The sequence below is a fragment of the Canis lupus genome, chromosome 11 (genome assembly GCF_003254725.2).
Source record: "Canis lupus dingo isolate Sandy chromosome 11, ASM325472v2, whole genome shotgun sequence".
In the NCBI taxonomy this organism is placed as follows: domain Eukaryota; kingdom Metazoa; phylum Chordata; class Mammalia; order Carnivora; family Canidae; genus Canis; species Canis lupus.
Genome location: NC_064253.1, coordinates 9,923,454 through 9,941,443, shown reverse-complemented (window position 1 = coordinate 9,941,443; position 17,990 = coordinate 9,923,454). Strand labels below are relative to the sequence as shown.

The 17,990-nt window shown below is 41.8% G+C and overlaps 2 protein-coding genes across 8 annotated transcripts in view; one reads left to right on the top strand and one right to left on the bottom strand.

Annotated features, from left to right (window-relative positions):
• Nucleotides 1–17,990, bottom strand: part of LOC112650210 (uncharacterized) — a 502,480-nt gene that overhangs the window by 129,971 nt on the left and 354,519 nt on the right. The gene's annotated exons all lie outside the window — the stretch shown is intronic.
• Nucleotides 127–14,907, top strand: LOC118350325 (uncharacterized). 7 transcript variants are annotated; one of them, XM_049115989.1, is made up of 11 exons: nt 130–437; nt 1,230–1,319; nt 1,839–1,979; nt 2,514–2,654; nt 3,176–3,313; nt 3,889–4,029; nt 6,384–6,497; nt 9,056–9,187; nt 10,268–10,384; nt 11,640–12,675; nt 13,832–14,907. In XM_049115989.1, exons 1-10 carry the CDS (start codon nt 368–370, stop codon nt 11,840–11,842), a joined length of 1,287 nt encoding a protein of 428 aa, XP_048971946.1. In that variant the 5' UTR covers nt 130–367; the 3' UTR covers nt 11,843–12,675; nt 13,832–14,907. The 7 variants fall into 7 exon arrangements, with proteins under 7 accessions (XP_048971948.1, XP_048971947.1, XP_048971946.1 ...); XM_049115988.1 differs by having other exon boundaries at nt 131–437; nt 9,053–9,187; XM_049115991.1 differs by lacking the exon at nt 3,176–3,313 and having other exon boundaries at nt 127–437; nt 9,053–9,187.

Here is a 17,990-nt window from a genome sequence, read left to right as displayed (position 1 = left end):
GGATGAAAGCAATGGCTCTAGTCTGAGTTGTGGCAGTCCTTGAATCCTGTGAGTATCAGCAGGGTTCCTGGTGTGTGCTGATGTAATCCCTAGGTCACAGAACTCTGATGCTGGCTTGCATCATAATAGCCCTGTTGGTATGTTGAGCACTGGTCAGGACAGTGATTTAGTGAGGAAGTAGTTTCTCTACTGATTTGTTGTTCGTGAGTGTACAAGTGAACTAGTTTGATTCTTCGTTATACTGATTGGAGTGACTCTCTGAAGAGGAGGTGAATTTGAAGAGGTGATTTGTTGTTTGTGAGTGTACAAGTGAACTAGTTTGATTCTTCGTTATACTGATTGGAGTCACTCTCTGAAGAGGTGAACCATGAAGCAGAAACGAAAAAGGAAGCATCTAGAAAGGACAAGTTCCCCCCAAACTGTCAAGAGGTCAAAAGGTATGTGTTAAGCATCTTCTCTGAGCACAGGGTGACAAGGAACTGCCTCTAAAGAAAGGAGGAGAGAAGAAGGGAAGCGGGGGAGGGATGTGTATATATGCTAGTCTTTCTGAGGGCTCAGATAGTCTCTGAGAGTCAAGAGAAAATTCAAGTGACCAAAACCTTGTCTCTGCAGCTTAAGACCTGTGCCATCTCTATGTCACTCTGGGTTACTGCACTACAGACTTAGTGAGTGGCTGATTAGTACTCTTTCTGTGGAAATTGTATTTTCCTATATTTTATTTCTGCCTAAGGGCATTGATGTAGTATAGGATGTTATTATAAGTTTTCCAGTAGTACTTTCTCCTGTTAATGAAGAAGAAAATGTGGCTCATAGAAGTAAGGAGAAATTTTTAAAAGAGCACTTGAAACTGGTTGTACAGGGATGAGAGTATAAAGTCAGAATTTACTTACTCAGAAGCAAAAAAGAATTTTGTCTCAGACTATGAGAATGTAAATGCGGGGTTCCTATCTAAAATGCAAGAAAAGGGCAGAATATGTACATATACCACTGTTTAATGATAATGGTTAAATTGAGGAGATTGTTTCTGAAGAAATGGAAAACTGAAGTAGTTCTGGTTGCTATGGAAATTAAAAGTAAACAAGTAACATCTAGGAGGAGAAACCATTGTTCAGTGGTGGGGAGTTGGGGGAGGGCAGATTAAGGCTAACCCTGAAGTTACAAGTGTTGACTCCTACTTGGGAAGAGGACTTGATATTTCCAACAATGTTTGTGCTTTCTGGGGAGAGAAGACAATACTCTGGTCCCTGAGGCAAAAGGTGAATCCTCTGAATCAGAATACTTCTCCTGCTATTCCTCCTTGAGTCATCTGTCTTCTGCAGGTAAGGGGCAAGGAAAGGCATGCAAAGTCTAGGCAGATTAGGGCAGTGGGAGCCTGAACAGACTGGTAGACACCCAGCTCAGCATCTCTCAGCTAGTGGGAGAAAGGTACACATCAGAGCCAGTTATAATCTTATCCTCATCTCAATTTGGGAATCCGAGTCTCTTGTTCTTATATCCTCACTAGGAACTGAATATGAACAGTTTTCATGGGGCAGCCCCAGTGCCGCAACCATTTAGGGCCGCCTGCAGCACAGGGCGTGATCCTGGAGACCCTGGGTGGAGTCCCATGTCAGGCTCTCTGCATGGAGCCTGCTTCTCCCTCTGTCTGTGTCTCTGCTTTTCTTTCTCTCTGCATCTCTAGAAATAAATAAATAAATAAATCATTTTTTTCTTTTTACTGTTCAGAACAAAGTAAGTATTTCCATAGAAGTCAATGGGAAGAATAGGTTAGGGAGAAGAGTGTAGGAGGGGGAACAGAATGGAACCAGCTGTTTTTCTGACTTATATTGAATTTTTAGGAATCTCAAAATCAAGCAAATTTGATCCACCACCTGGCCACTGTTTGGAAGACAATACTCTGGTTCCTGAGGCAAAAGGTGAATCCTCTGAATCAGAATACTTCTCCTGCTATTCCTCCTTCAGTCTTCTGTCTTCTGCAGGTAAGGGGCAAGGAAAGGCATGCAAAGTCTAGGCAGATTAGGGCAGTGGGAGCCTGAACAGACTGGTAGACACCCAGCTAAGCATCTCTCAGCTAGTGGGAGAAAGGTACACATCAGACCCAGTTATAATCTTATCCTCATCTGTTACTTGGGAATCCGAGTGTCTTGTTCTTGTATCCTCACTAGGAACTGAATACAAACAGTTTTCATGGGGCATCCCCAAGTCCGCAGTGGTTTAGGGTGCCTGCAGCCCAGGGTGTAATCCAGGAGACCCTGGATCAAGTCCCATGTCAGGCTCTCTGCATGGAGCCTGCTTCTCCCTCTGCCTGTGTCTCTGCCTCTCTTTCTCAATGCATCTCTAGGAATAAATAAATAAATAAATAAATAAATAAATAAATAAATAAATCATGATTACTCATCAGAACAAAGTAAGTATTTCCATAAAGTCAATGGGAAGAATAGGTTAGGTAGAAGAGTTTAGGAGGGGGAACAGAATGGAACCAGCTGTTTTTCTGACTCATATTGAATTTTTAGGAATCTCAAAATCAAGCAAATTTGATCCACCACCTGACCCCTCTGTGGAAGACAATACTCGGGTCCCTGAGGCAAAGGGTGAATATTCTGAATCAGAATACTTTTCCTGCTATTCCTCCTTGAGTCGTGTGTCTTCTGCAGGTAAGGGGCAAGGAAAGGCATGCAAAGTCTGGGCAGATTAGGGCAGTGGGAGCCTGAACAGACTGGTAGACACCCAGCTAAGCATCTCTCAGCTAGTGGGAGAAAGGTACACATCAGACCCAGTTATAATCTTATCCTCATCTGTTACTTGGGAATCCGAGTGTCTTGTTCTTGTATCCTCACTAGGAACTGAATACAAACAGTTTTCATGGGGCATCCCCAAAGCCGCAGCGGTTTAGGGCCACCTGTAGCCCAGGGCGTAATCCAGGAGACGCTGGATCAAGTCCCATGTCAGGCTCTCTGCATGGAGCCTGCTTCTCCCTCTGCCTGTGTCTCTGCCTCTCTTTCTCTCTGCATCTCTAGGAATAAATAAATAAATCTTTAAAAAAAAAAAGATTACTGTTCAGAACAAAGTAAGTATTTCCATAGAAGTCAAAGGGAAGAATAGGTAAGGGAAAAGAGTATAGGAGGGGGAACAGAATGGAACCTGCTGTTTTTCTGACTCATATTGAATTTTATAGGAATCTCAAAATCAAGCAAATTTGATCCACCAACTGGACCCTCTTTGGAAGACAATACTCTGGTCCATGAGGCTAAAGGTGAATCATCTGAATCAAAATACTTCTGCTATTCCTCCTTGAGTCATCTATTTTCTGCAGGTAAGGGCAAGGAAAGACATGCGAAGTCTAGGCAGCTTAGGGCAGTGGGAGCCTGAACAGACAGGTAGACACTCAGCTCAGCATCTCTCAGCTAGTGGGAGAAAGGTACACATCAGACCCAGTTATAATCTTATCCTCATCTCTACTTGGGAATCCGAGTCTCTTGTTCTTGTATCCTCAGTAGGAACTGAATACAAACAGTCTTCATGGGGCATCCCCAGTGCTGCAGTGGTTTTGGGCCACCTAAGCCCAGGGTGTGATCCTGGAAACCCTGGATCGAGTCCCATGTCAGGCTCTCTGCATGGAGGCTGCTTCTCCCTCTTCCTGTGTCTGCCTCTCTTTCTCTCTGCATCTCTAGGAATAAATAAATAAATAAATAAATAAATAAATAAGTAAATAAATAATAAATAAATAAATAATAAATAAATAAATCTTAAAAAAAAAAAAAGATTACTGTTCAGAACAAAGTAAGTATTCCCGTAGAAGTGAATGGGAAGAATACGTTAGGGAGAATAGTATAGGAGGGGGAACAGAATGGAACCAGCTGTTTTTCTGACTCATATTGAATTTTTTAGGAATCTCAAAATCAAGCAAATTTGATCCACCACCTGGCCCCTCTTTGGAAGACAATACTCTGGTCCCTGGGGCAAAAGGTGAATCCTCTGAATCAGAATACTTCTCCTGCTATTCCTCCTTGAGTCGTGTGTCTTCTGCAGGTAAGGAGCAAGGAAAGGCATGCAAAGTCAAGAAGATTAGGGCAGTGGGAGCCTGAACAGACTGGTAGACACCCAGCTAAGCATCTCTCAGCTAGTGGGAGAAAGGTACACATCAGACCCAGTTATAATCTTATCCTCATCTCAATTTGGGAATCCAAGTCTCTTGTTTTTGTATCCTCACTAGGAACTGAATACAAACAGTTTTCATGGGGGAGCCTGGGTGGCTCAGATGTTTAGCGCCACCTTCAGCCCGGGGCCTGATCCTCCAGACCTGGGATCCAGTGCCTTGGTGGGCTCCCTGCATGGAGCCTGCTTCTCTCTCTGCCTGTCTCTCTCTCTCTCCCTCTGTCTCTCATGAATAAATAAGTAAATAATCTAAAAAAACAAAAACAAAAAACAAAAGGAACACAAACAGTTTTCACTATCAGACGTTAGAGAGAAAGTCCGTGCATTCATTTTGGGAAAATATCATTTCTTTTAGGGATGTATCCAGAATTGCTGTATGTCAGTTAAACCTACAAGCAAAGAATTAATGTAAAATTAAACCAAAGATTTCAGTACTCTAGTAATTTCTCACTGAAGAGATGTAAAAGAGCTCTGAATCTTTAGTCATCCATGTAAAAGAGTCTTATAGGTAATGACTTACGGAACATGAGCTCCCCATGCAAAACTACAAAACACATAATCTAAAGTAGATTCTGCAAACACAATGAACACTAAGATTTAGCTTCAAAGAAAATCATTTACTTGAACAATAGGAATGGTAAATAAGAATGTTTACAGTTATTAAACATGTAAAAACATAAAACACTATCAATAAAAAGATTTAAAAAACCAAGTTTTAGAAATGAGAAATAATGTTCTAGAAATCATAAGAAATGTGGATGAGTTAAACATCACATTTGTCAGAGGAAAAGAACATTTGTGACCTGAAGGCTAGAGCCATGCTAGAGCCGGGAATTACTTACAATATAAATCAGAGTGATCAATACATTGGCAATACAAAAAAAAGGATTAAGATAAATGAGGATAAAATGTGAAAGTATGACATATCAAACTAATGATTGTTTAGAATAAAACAGAGAACGTAAGACAGATAAAGAAGTAATTGCCAAGATTTTTTTTTCAGAACTCTGGAAGATACAAACCCTTAGAATCTGGAAACATTATTAGGAAGCTCGTTACAGAAATGGCAAAAGTAAATCCCCACTAAACTAAGGACACTAAAGCCAATATTCAGAACCTCAATAACAAAGATGTTAAAGCAACTGGGGAGAAGCACACAGTCTTTCAAAAGAATGGTGATCTGTCAGACAGTGACCATATCCACATATAAGATAATGTGCTGGATGAAAAGAACAGTCACATCATAAAGAAAAGAAGGGTGAAAAAAAAAAAAAGAAGGGTGAAAAAAAGACAGGTTTCAGATAAAAAAGTAGAAAACATAAAAGATAAAAAATTTGAAAACACAGAACGTATTTGGAAAGATGAAATGGAACCCAGGAACAGAAGGTGAGCTGAGAAGTCTGTGATTGAATGCCAGTAGGTTTGATGATTTTCACACCCAAACCAGGAATCACTGATTCACAGATAATCCACCAAACAGATGTAACTGAAGTACTGGATGACAGTCACATACAACATGACTGGGAGCTCAAGTATTCTAAGCTCCTTATTTTGCACTAAGAGTGGGTGGCACCATTGACTCAAATAAACAACTCTACGCTCAGAAAAGAAAGGAAATCAGGTAAATAGAGCCTGCCCGTTTGTAAAGCCCCTAGTCAGTCCAGAGTATGTGGAGCATTTATTATCATCTACCGAAGGCTTTAACAATTTACCGCAAACAGTGGATTAAGGACAACAAAAATGTATTCTCTTATGGTTCCAGAGGTCAGAAGTCTAAAATACGGCATATGGACCCGTCATCTAATCCCAAATAATGTTCCCATCTCAGGGTCCTTAATCTAATAATATCTGCAAAGTCCCTTGGGCCTTAAAGGTAACATTATGGACTCTGCAGATAGGATATGGGCATCTTCTGATGAAATGTGTGAGACACAGTGACGTATGTATAGTCAGGGAAACAAATACTAAAATATATGGACTGTACACTGTGATGACACAATTTCAAGACACACCGCAGCGACCTCAATAAAGACAATGTACATATATTATATCCAGCTAGCCATGAGCACTTGGGAAAAAGTAAAAATGGTCGAATACTTCTATTTTGGAGCTTTGGCAGAAAAAAGACTATACTATCCATGAATGTCTGACACAGAGTAAGAAGCAATCCAAGTGCACTGAATATATGAAACACTAGATATATCTTTTAATTCTAATTCAATTTACAGAAATCTTAAAGAAGCAAAAGGATACTCCACAGCCTGGTGAGAGTACCTCACAGGAAGAACACAGTGCCGTTGTCTCAAGTGACCTCCCCTGTGCCTCTGAGAATAAGAATACGGGTAAGTCGAGATGTCTGAACTGGAGGTGGGTAGTGGCAAAGGGAGATGTAAGCATGGCTGAGGGTCCAGCTGAGCATTTCTATTTACAGACTCATAGATGAGAGTATAAAAGTGATCCAGGCCATGTCCAGATGAGAGGGATAACACAAGGTCTTTTTTCTCTCCAGGAGATGTTCATTGCATCTATATAAAACAAAGCCTGGAGATTCAAGGGGAATCTCAGAGAGGACAAATATCCATAAGTGCAGGGCCATGTTTGCAAAGGTGGAGTCTAAAGAAATGTCAGATCTCTCGGAGAAATGGAAATATAAACTCAGTGTGAACCTGAGAAGATGAATTCTGTTGGTCATAATGTTGGCAAATCTCTGACAGCTGGTGTGAAATGGGCCAGCAAAGAACAGATAGGGCATCCAAGAAGGAACCAGTAGATTTTGCTTTTTCGCTAAGAGAGGACTGAACTCCTTAGCATATGTCCTTTCATGGGGGAAGAAGGGGCAGAGATTGGAAAGAGACCCTTCGATTCTTCTCCAACAACCTCCTAACCCTCATGAGCACACAGGAATATTTATTCCATCACATACTCTACTAGGCTTAGCACAAAGTCCTCTCACAGTTAACCCTATTGACACTTGTCTCTTCATTTCCCATTCTCTGGTCCCATTTCTTTCTTTTCTTTTTCTTTTTCTTTTTATTTTTTTAAGGATCTTAATCATTTATTCACAAGAAACACATATAGAGAGAGGCAGAGACATAAGCAGAGGGAGGAGCAGGCTCCCTCAGGGAGCCCAACTTGAGACTCAATCCCAGGAAGCCAGGCTCATGCCCCGAGGCAAAGGCAGGTGCTCAACCACTGAGCCACCCAGGCATCCCTCTGCTCCCATTTCCTTATACTCTCAGACAGACTCATAAATTCAGATCCTCACATCTTGAACCTTCACAACTCATTTTGCAGCATATGTATTCCTCAAGTTTGCCTTCTCTAATGACATCCTTAGATACTATCATCTCAAACTCACACAAATAATCTCACTCTTGTAGAACTTCATATTTCACATTAACAGTGAACAAAGCCACACAATCATATAACATCGTGTAAAACTCCTCTGTCCCAGGTCGCTTAGGCCCCTCAGGTAATTCCACAATCTAGGACCTCGCGTGAGGTCTTGCCTCTATCCTTGCCTCTATCCTAGCACTTTCACAATCTCAACAGATCTCACAAAATTACCCAGGTCCATATCTCTCTCATAAATCAAATAGACAATATGTCACAACTTGAACCTCAGTAGTACATGACACCCAGATCACTCATACCACCTTTACATATACGGGATTATGCAGTACCATTCGCTAATATATGATGCTCATGCTACCTTTACGTAGAATGGCCATGGCACCCGTACGCCTCCTAATAAAATTGTTGAAGAAATATGACAGACACGTACACAATCAGACAGTACTCACCGAACACGGTACACATACTACGTCTCTAAAAAATAATCCACCCCACACTGACTTGTCTCATGCCTATAACATGACCTACCAGATACTCTCCAGTGACCTAAGAGACAAAGTAGGTGCATTTTGTGATGTTAAATTTGGGTACAAGCTTAAATAAACTTTTTAAACATAGGAAGAGACTTAATATGTTTGAGTTATTTTATCAGGAACAGAAATTTACCTATTTACTGAAAGTTGAGTTTGCAAATGTAGATTAAGAGGAAGAACAACTAACTGGCGATTTTCGGGATGTGTTGAAGTTCATGATAGAGGTAAAACCCGATCCCAGAAATATACATATTTTACTAGGAAAACAATCAACAACTTAGAATTTAGCTGTTAATTGGGAAAGTTTAGTGGTAGGCTTATGAGTATGGTAAGTATAGAGGCAAAAACTGATCAGAACAATGTGTGTGGAACATGACGAAGATGACACCACTAACTAGGCCAAGTGACAGCTGAGCCATTTGGCCAGTCCGTAGCTCCTGACAGGGGAGCTGTGCCCGTTGCTGGGAAGTGCCGTCTGGAGTCAGCTTTGGGGATCCTCCTGGAGTCTCCAGTCCTGCAGAGCTGTGCAGCAGAGCCCTCAGGTGAGGTCCCTGGAGCACAGGAGCAGATATGTGGAAGAGGAGGCCAACTGATCGCAGTCTGTCATTCCTCCCTGTAAATCCTAACCCTCCCCGGAGGCAGCAGGACCTCGGTATCATAAACCACAGGTGGCAGACTGAAGACCTGTACTGACATACCTGCTCTGCATTTATTCTTGTGGTAAATGGAGTAGTAATAACAAATAATATGGGCACCTTACCATGTGCCAGGCAAGAATTTGAGCCTCTGATCAACTGCAGAAAACAACCTAGGGCTCTCATGCTCTCTTAGGTAACCAGACATTTCATTCCAGCAAATATTTTTAGGTACCTAGATTTTAGACCTTTGGATAGAAGCCAGACTATAATCTTCCTGGGAACAAGTGCTGTGTGTGTTATTATACATGGTATTTCTCGAATGTTTAATGGAGGCAAAGATATCATCTATCTGATTGTCCTTCTCTTTCCCAGAAGTCTTAAACACAGATGAAGACATTCTACTTTCTGGACCCTCTGGGTTGGCCCAAGGCCACAGCCAGAGGGCAGAAGTTTCAGACTCAGAATATATTTCCCGTATCTCTCCTGCAGACAAGCTCTTTGACAGAGGTAATATGGTGGGAGTGGAGGGGCTGGGTGGAAATCAGGCAGGGAGGTGAGGCAGCATGTTAGCCAAAAATTAGAATTACGAGCCTATGCCCCGCAATGCCATAAAGGACCCCTTCTCACGAGGACTGTCCAAGGTCTGTATTCCTAATTAATAAGCAGAAATGTACCAGGGAGGCCTCCCTGTCTTCTTTGGAAGAAGCTCTTAAAATATCTGAATGAGAAGATAAAATATCTAAGAGAAATGTGGAAATATATTTTCGGAAAGGAAGTTTGGGCCATGACCGTGAAGTCTTAATTTGAACATTTCCAGCACCAGGGTTCCCCGGGAACTTTGAAAATTCATTTTACCTGCAATTGTACATTATATATCTATCTTTTTTAAAGATTATATTTATTTTTTTATGAGAGGCACAGAGAGAGAGAGAGAGAGAGAGAGAGACAGGCAGAGGGAGAAGCAGGCTCCATTCAGGGAGGCTGTAGTCGGACTGGATCCTGGGTCTCCAGGATCACACCCCCAGCTGAAGGTGGCCCTAAACCACTGAGCCACTGGGGCTGCCCTCTATCTATCTATCCATCCATACCTCCTCCGTGTGTTTTTAAGGGTTAATAGATAGATACCAGATATCAGTACATACGTAGAGAGATACACATGCAGAATTCTTCATAAAATTGCACCCCATGCCCCCTCATTGCACAGTGTCCTATAAGGAAAACCAAGCTGAGAATATCCTACTTTAGTGACTGCATACTGTTTTACAGGCATGGTTCTAAGTGTCCAATACTCTCTACACATGTCCAGAAATCTCACGAGATAATATCATGGTCATTCACTATAAACACAGTTTTACTAATTATTATTTAGTTATATTTAGGAGTAAGTGAAGTTTTAAAAGATAAAGTCACCTGAAAATCGTAGCATTTCAATGAAGAATGTCACCTTAGTTTCTATGAGAGTTAAGTCTCATTTGTGGTAATGATGTCTAACTAATAATATCCATTCAGTGTAGCTCTTTGAGTTGACACAGACTCCAGAAGATGCCATATCTCAGTGTTTTGTTTTGTTTTTAATCCTTTCCCCAGAATTCTGGAAGAACCAAGAGAATGTGCCTCAGCCTGAGTCATATGTGGTCTCTCCTGGCAGTGAGATTGCAGGAGAAAAGTCTTCTTCCTCAGAATACATCTGCATCTCCCCTTCTGGTAAGTTTATCCTCGCTAAAGAGGACGGTGAGGGAAATACACAGGTCGCCTCTGAGCAGAGATAGCAGGTACAACTGAGCTGCTCAGCCCAAGCCTGACTTATCTTATTCTCCCCTTGAGAGCAGAAGAGGGCTTCAGGGCAGAGGGACTAGGACTGAAGCCCCTGCAGAGGAACAGAAAGGGAGTGTACCTTCAGGGGGAGGACCCAGTCACCGTTGTAGCTTCAGGTCAAGTAGAGCCCCGCAGTGGTGTGGACATTTCATCACACCCTTCCCCCTCAGAGGTGCATGAACTCAACCTCACCCACACTCCTGCATCTGTATTCCTTCCTACCAGTTCTGGTCCCATTTCTCCTTCCTTTTCTCCTTGCCTTCCTTCCTCATTCACTTTCCCAGTCTCTGGCATGGCATAGCTACACCCTTGTCCCTTCATTCCCTCACACAGTCAGACTCATCCACTCACACACTAATACCATAAGTCCTTCACAACCCCTTGTACAGATCACCTGTTTTAACTCCCTCACACTAAGCCAAACTGCAGAAAATGGATATACCCTGAGGAGGATGGACTTTCATGTACAGCCTTTCTCATCCACATGCCACTTCACTCATGAAGACTCGGGCACTTCACAGAGCGGCATATTTCAGGAGCTCAGGTCACTTCTGTCACTTCTGCTGGCATTCTAAGCTACAGTGTCAACAGGAAACAGCATTATTCCCGCACTTGTTCACATGCTCTGTCACACTATGTAACACACATGCACACACTCATTCATTGTCACCTCTGAGTAACATCAGAAACAGTCACCAGGGGTGCCTGCATGGCTCAGTCATTTGAGCATCCGACTCTTGGTTTCAGCTCGGGTCATGATCTCAAAGTAGTGAGATCCAGCCCCATGTCACACTCCACGCTCAGCAAGGAGTCTGCTTGTCCCTTTCCCTCTGCTTCTTCACTCTCTGTCTCTGTCTGTCTCTCTCTCGCAAATAAATAAATACATTCTTAAAGGAAGCGTTCAACCAGATGTGTCCCAAAACACACATGCAAGTCCACAAGACACACTACACCCACATTCCCGCATAGATATAGCAGGTACACACCTCAAATAAAACACACCACTCATAGAATGCCGAAATACCACATGTGTACAGACTTCTGCTCCACACATCTGCATGGGAATATTCTCATGGCCACCTTGACACCTCCGGACGTCACATACAGACTCTATTTGTCTTACGTTTGAAATTCTCTTTCGTAGGAAGCCATCAAAAACACCAAGATGTTTCTCATCCTGGACAATCTGAGCAACATGAGACTTCTTCGCCCTTTCCATATGTCTCATTTCCATTCCATCTGGTCAGTAGTACTCAGCCCTCTGAGCCCTCAGTACAACCACAGAAGGAAAGGCTCATCAAAATTTACTACATGCATGTCCAAATGAAAAGGGGGTGGCTGTCTTAAGTGATTCAGAGGAAGAGCAGGAGCCTCCCTCAAAGAAGGCAAGACTAGAAAAAATGGCCTTTCCTGAAAAGGTCCATACAGAAGTCACCCCGTCTCATGTGTGTACGAAGGAACTCCTAACTGGCAGTGAGTCCAGCTGGAACAGTGAAGCTCAAGAGGCAAAGGAGGAGGCTGACAGCCCAGCAGAGACTCCAGCTGTGGAGGAATGTTCCAGGGCCAAGACCCCCGAATGGCTTGTGGCCCTGGATAGTGGCTTCAGGTGCATGGGCTGCTGCCGGGTCTTCCCCAGCTTAGAGGCCCTACGGGAGCACGTCCAGCATGGGGTCACTGAGGGCTTTAGCTGCCATACTTTCCATCTGGCCTTAGCTTGGCTGAAGAGCAAGAAGAACAGGGCAAAGAAGAGAAGGGGGGAGAATACTGCGAAGAGAGCACACCGAGGCCAGAAAGAACATCATTCTGGCATGAACATGTCTTCATGCTAATAAACAGACTCTCTTCAGCCCCTGAGAGAGAGAAAGTAGAGTAAACCAGACTCTACCAAGGGGCTTTCTTTATCTTCTCTAAACAACCCTCGTACCCACCTCTCTTTATACACATCTACCACCCCGCCACTACCAGTGCACCAGCAGCAACAGGAGCAGAGGACCCCTTTCCACTCTATCCACTGCTCTCCCAAGAAGGAGGAGAAGAAGGTGGGTCTCACCATGCGGAACAGCAAGACACTCACATGCAGTCTAAAGAGCATCGTACACCAGCGTATCCTCTCTACCACTACACTGAAAAAAGGAGACTCCCTGGAAGCAGGGACTGCTGGAGGCCACATGGTCAAAGAGGTGAGGGCCCTAGGGCTAGGAGAACACCTCGAGGATGCCTGGGACTCAGGGTTCTGAGAAAAGGTTCATCCACCAGCGATGTCTCTCTGAGTTCTTTAATAACTATGATGCATAATTTTCTTCAGAGGAATATATACTTGGGGTGGAATACTTGATGGATGATGAATTAATGAGATTGCTTCCTTCCTATGCCTTTGAGGAGACGGGTAAGGACAAGACTAGTCAAGTAGGGCAGAGAAGCCTGGGCCCATTATTCCTTAGATAAACCAGGTGTCACAGGAGTCTTAGCCCTGGGCCTACCTCCCTTTCAAGGGCAGAGCAGAGATAGACAAGGGTTAGTATGAAGGCTAGTCACAGTCCCACCTTTTTCCTGGGTGAGGGTGAGATCTCAGATGTCATGTTGTGAGTTTCATACCCGGAAGAACCTGCTAGGGAGTTACAACCACTTGAGAGAAACAACCAGAGGACTCCTATTTAATATATCCTAGGAGCCAGTAGTTCTGGCTGCTTCCTTTAAAGTGTCAGATGCAACTGGAGAAGAGAGACAAAGAAGCTACTCTTCTGCTATGGACCATTTCTGGCATTTCTGGCTTGGTTTTTTTCTTTTTTTTTTTAGAGCAACTGGGGTTGGTGGGGGTGGAGGGGGTGGAGGTGAAGGGAGAGAGAAAATCTTAAGCAGGCTCCCCCGGCAAGGAACCTGACACGTGGCTTAGACTCACAACCCTGAAATCATGACCTGAGCCAAAATCAATTCGGATGCTTAATTGAGCCACCCAGGCACCCTGATTTCTGGCAACTTTTAATGTGTTGCTTCCTGGAAGATCCCCATATTCTTTTATGAAGTTTCACAATTCCCATATCTTGTTCTTTATTCTCGCTACAGCTGCGAGTGCCTTATTCTAAGAGGTCAGTAGAGGGGTTAAACGTAGACGAAGCTGCAAAGACGTTGCAAAATGAATGAGAGAGAGTATGGCTTTTTAGTCAATGGGATATAGGAAGGGCTCATCTTCTGGGGTCCAAAAGTCAGTTAGATTGGAGCCTGGGAATTGCCCTGAATCTTTTGAATCATGTAGAGCGAATGAACATTTATCATAAAAATAAGAAAAGCTGCCTTCCTCACTGAATGATCCTCTTCTCTGCTTTGGTTTTCTCACAGCCACACAGACCCATCACCCCAAAGATTTCAAACAACAGTATCCAGCACATTCCTGCGGTCTGATGGGAGTACAGACGTTTTCATGAGTCCCATAGCATCAAGGGAGGACCAGCTAAAGATGGATGTACCTGATCCTCTGCAGCTGCTCCCAGTTACCTAGTGAAATGTGGTGCCCAGCTCTGGAGAAAATATCCACAGAGAGGCGTGAGAAGCCCAAGGAATGCGGGGAATACCAGGCCCTCAGGAGCCCTGAGAGGAAAGAGTCTCTGCTCCTGCTGACTCTCCCCCACCCTGCCAGAGTCAGGCACCTCTGAAAATCCCTGCAATATTGCCTTGTGGGGAAGAGGGCGGTATTGCTAGAGATGTTAGTACTGTGGAAACACATTTCTCCTACCTAGAGCTTTCACCAGTGGAGCAGAAGATTGATGACAGCTTGGCAGGATTCGGGGGAGGAGACTGCTAACTTGACAAAGAATCTAGTTTGAGTTCTGCTTGCGGCTTCTCAAATCCCTTGCATTTACTGCAGGTGTGAACACCTGGCTCATAGTCTTACTCTCCAGCCTGGCTATAGATTTTTCACCCCATCTAACTTATTTCCCTCCTCGACATCTTATATCCATGAATATGTGCCTGAAGACTCTGACTATGTGGTAGATTGTAATCCATACCCTTCCTCCCCTGTACTCGCACCCACAAGTTTCCGCCAGTGTAGTCTTCGTTAACAGTTTTACTTATTTTCTATATCCTTTCCTTTATATGCACATATATCTTTCTCTGTGTCGTTGTCTAATACGTTCACCTGCCTGGTTATTTGACTGGGGGACAGACATTCTTATTACTGAGAGAGGAAAAGCTACTGCACAAATGAAACAAAAGCAAAGAAAATACCCTGCTTGGCTTTTCTGGGCACATGTATGTTTACAAACAGTTGATATACAGTCATAGGAGAGAGGATGGAACACCCTCATCAGGGATGATCAAATGTGTGTCCACAAGGGTGCCCCAAAGTCATAATCCAGTTTTAAGCTTACTAATTTTAGAAACATAAAAAATAAAACAAGTTTTTAAAAGTAAAATTTGCATGTTGAATTATTTGCCTATAACTTACACTTTAATTGCGTATTTTCAAAGATTAATTTTAATTTTTCTTTGTCACTTTGCTTGTCTTCAACTGGAGGGACAGAAACAAAAAAATTAAAATGTTCTTTATAGTTCACAAAACTACATAAGAGAAAGGAAATTAAAATAGTTCAACTTTCAAATGGTGGTCTATCATTTTTAGCTTAGCACTTCTGAAGTTATTAAAGCTTGAAACTGCTGGCTGACTTTTGGGACATATATACGTATATATGTATACATACAAGTGTGTATATATATATTTTAACGAACCCCTTGGTTTCTATGTCTGTTATTTAAAATAATTTTTAGAAAGTTTCAAGTTATTGATGATTTTCTTGAAGCTTTTATTTATTCATGAGACAGAGAGGCAGAGACATAGTTAGAGGGAGAAGCAGGCTCTCTGTGGGGAGCCCAATGTGGGACTCAATTACCCGACCTGGAATCCTGCCCTGAGTGGAAGGCAGATGCTCAACCACTGAGCCACCCAGGCGTCCCAAGTTGTTGGTGCTTTCAAAGATTCAGTGGCAATAGTGCCAAGGTTTTATGTGGACATTAGTTTCCTTCCTCCTAGTGTAAATGTCTGACTGGTCCTGTATGTATGAGTATAATGTATTATCAGTATAGACATAAGTATCAGGTCATGATCTTGAGGTCCTGGGATGAAGTCCCCATCTGCCTTCCTGGCAGCAGGAAGTCTGCTTCTCCCTCTGTCTCTGCCCCTTCCCCCACTTGTCCATGTGACCACGCAGGCATGCTCACTCTCAAAATCTTTTTTTTTTAAAGGGCTATTCTTCCACTGAATTGCTTTTGTAACTTTGATCAAAATCAGCTAATCACATTTATATGGGTCTATTTCCAGGTTCCCTATTTCAAGTTCCATTGGTCTATGTGTCTGGATATGGACTTGCTATTGTATTGATTGCTGTAGGTATCAAGACGCCTTAAAAATGGATAGTATCTTTCATCCAATTCGATGTATCTTTTCTAATTTTTTTAACCATTTTAAGTCCTTTGTGTTTCCACATACATTTTAACATAAACTTGTAAACATATACATAAAAATCTTCTTGGGATTTTAGTAGGGCTTACATTGAATCTATAGATCAAAGAAGTGACATCTTTAACACGCTGGGCATTCCAAACCATGAATACTATGTATATTTCTCCATTTATACTTATCACATTTAGGTCTTATTTTCTATCAGTACTTGTACTTTTCATTAGACAGATCCTATGCGTGTTTTATAAGATGCACAAACTTCTTGAATCTGTAAAATTGTCTTTCACAAAATTGAAAAATCTTTGGGCATTATTTCTTAAGATATATATTGCGCTAATCTCTTCTCTCCTTCTGGGATATCATTGGCATGAGTGTTAGAGCTATTGATATTATGCCACAATTGTTAGAGGCTCTGTTCTTTCTTTTAACATTTTTTAACATCATTCTGGCATGAACATATCTTCATGCAAATAAACAGACTCTCTTCAGCTCCTGAGAGAGAGAAAGTAGGTAAACCAGACTCTACAAGGGGCTTTCTTTATCTTCTCTAAAAACCCTAGTACCCACCTCTCTTTATACACATCTACCACCCCACCACTACCAGTGCACCAGCAGCAACAGGAGCAGAGGACCCCTTTCCATTCTATCCACTGCTCTCCCAAGAAGGAGGAGAAGAAGGTGGTTCTCACCATGCGAAACAGCAAGAGACTCACATGCAGTCTAAAGAGCAGTATACACCAGCATATCCTCTCCACCACTACACTGAAAAAAGGAGACTCCTTGGAATCAGGGACTGCTGGAGAAAGGATATTAAAATAGTTCAACTTTCAAATGGTGGTCTATTATTTTTATCTTAGCACTTCTCAAGTTATTAAAGCTTGAAATGCTGGCTGACATTTGGGATATATCTATCTATATATCAACATATATACATATACACACAGATATATGTGTTTATATGCACATATATATATATCATATATATGATAATGTTAAAACTGTCCCCATGAATATGTATATATAAGAAGTTTATGTATACCTATGTGTCATAGATGCCAAAAGATATATTTTAGTTGATTTTGCTTTCATCTGCCTAGTTCTTTTTCCTTATTCCTTTGATATGAGGCTCTACCTTCTAGCCAAATTTATGGGCAAGTAAGTCAGACTAGCCAAGTGATGTCCTCGCTCCACTATTTGGCTTCCATGATTTGCCTAGGGATAAACATCAATCTGTGCGGAAACAATCTGTACTTCTATCTTGGAATATTGAAACAGGCGCTAGAGACTAGAGCTATTCATGGTGAATTATCTGTTGTCTGCAACTCAAATTAACGTCTAGGAGCCTCTACTGCTGGACTTGCTTTAATTCCTCTTTTTTTTTTTTTTTTTTGGAAGACCTGGCTGTTTTAACTTTAATATATTAGCATCCCCATTAACCCTTTAATAACTTCTTGTTTTGCTTCCATTAACCTGAGTAGTTTACTGTTGTTTGTAACCTCATGTCCCTTAATTGATGCATATTAGCTTCAATATGATAATTTCTTCCATTTTAATAGTTGAAATGATATGGCCTACAAATAAGTAACTTTATATTCCTCTGACATTGTGCTGAAACAGTAAGGTATATACTTATACTCAGAATGTACACTATATCATTAATTAATTGGAAATGTACATGAAAAATGTTTGGGTGTATAAGCAAAGTGATCGGATGTCAAAGCAGTTGAACTGGATTAAATCTCTTACCATCACTTAGCAAATCTGTACGCTTTCTGAGTCAGTGCTTGATCTTAAAAATGGACATCAAAGTACCTAAAGTCATAGCAATGATGAGGATAATAAGATACAGGTAAAAGCACCTAACTTAATTACTCAAAATAAATTTTCATTCAATTTTGGTATTTATTTTCTTTACCTTTGATTACCAGCAGTTTGACTATGATGTGTCCTGGTACGTTTTTTTTTTTTTTTTTTTTTAGTTAATATTGTTTGAGATATGCTGAGCTTTTTTAGAAAACTTAAATTTTGATATATATATAT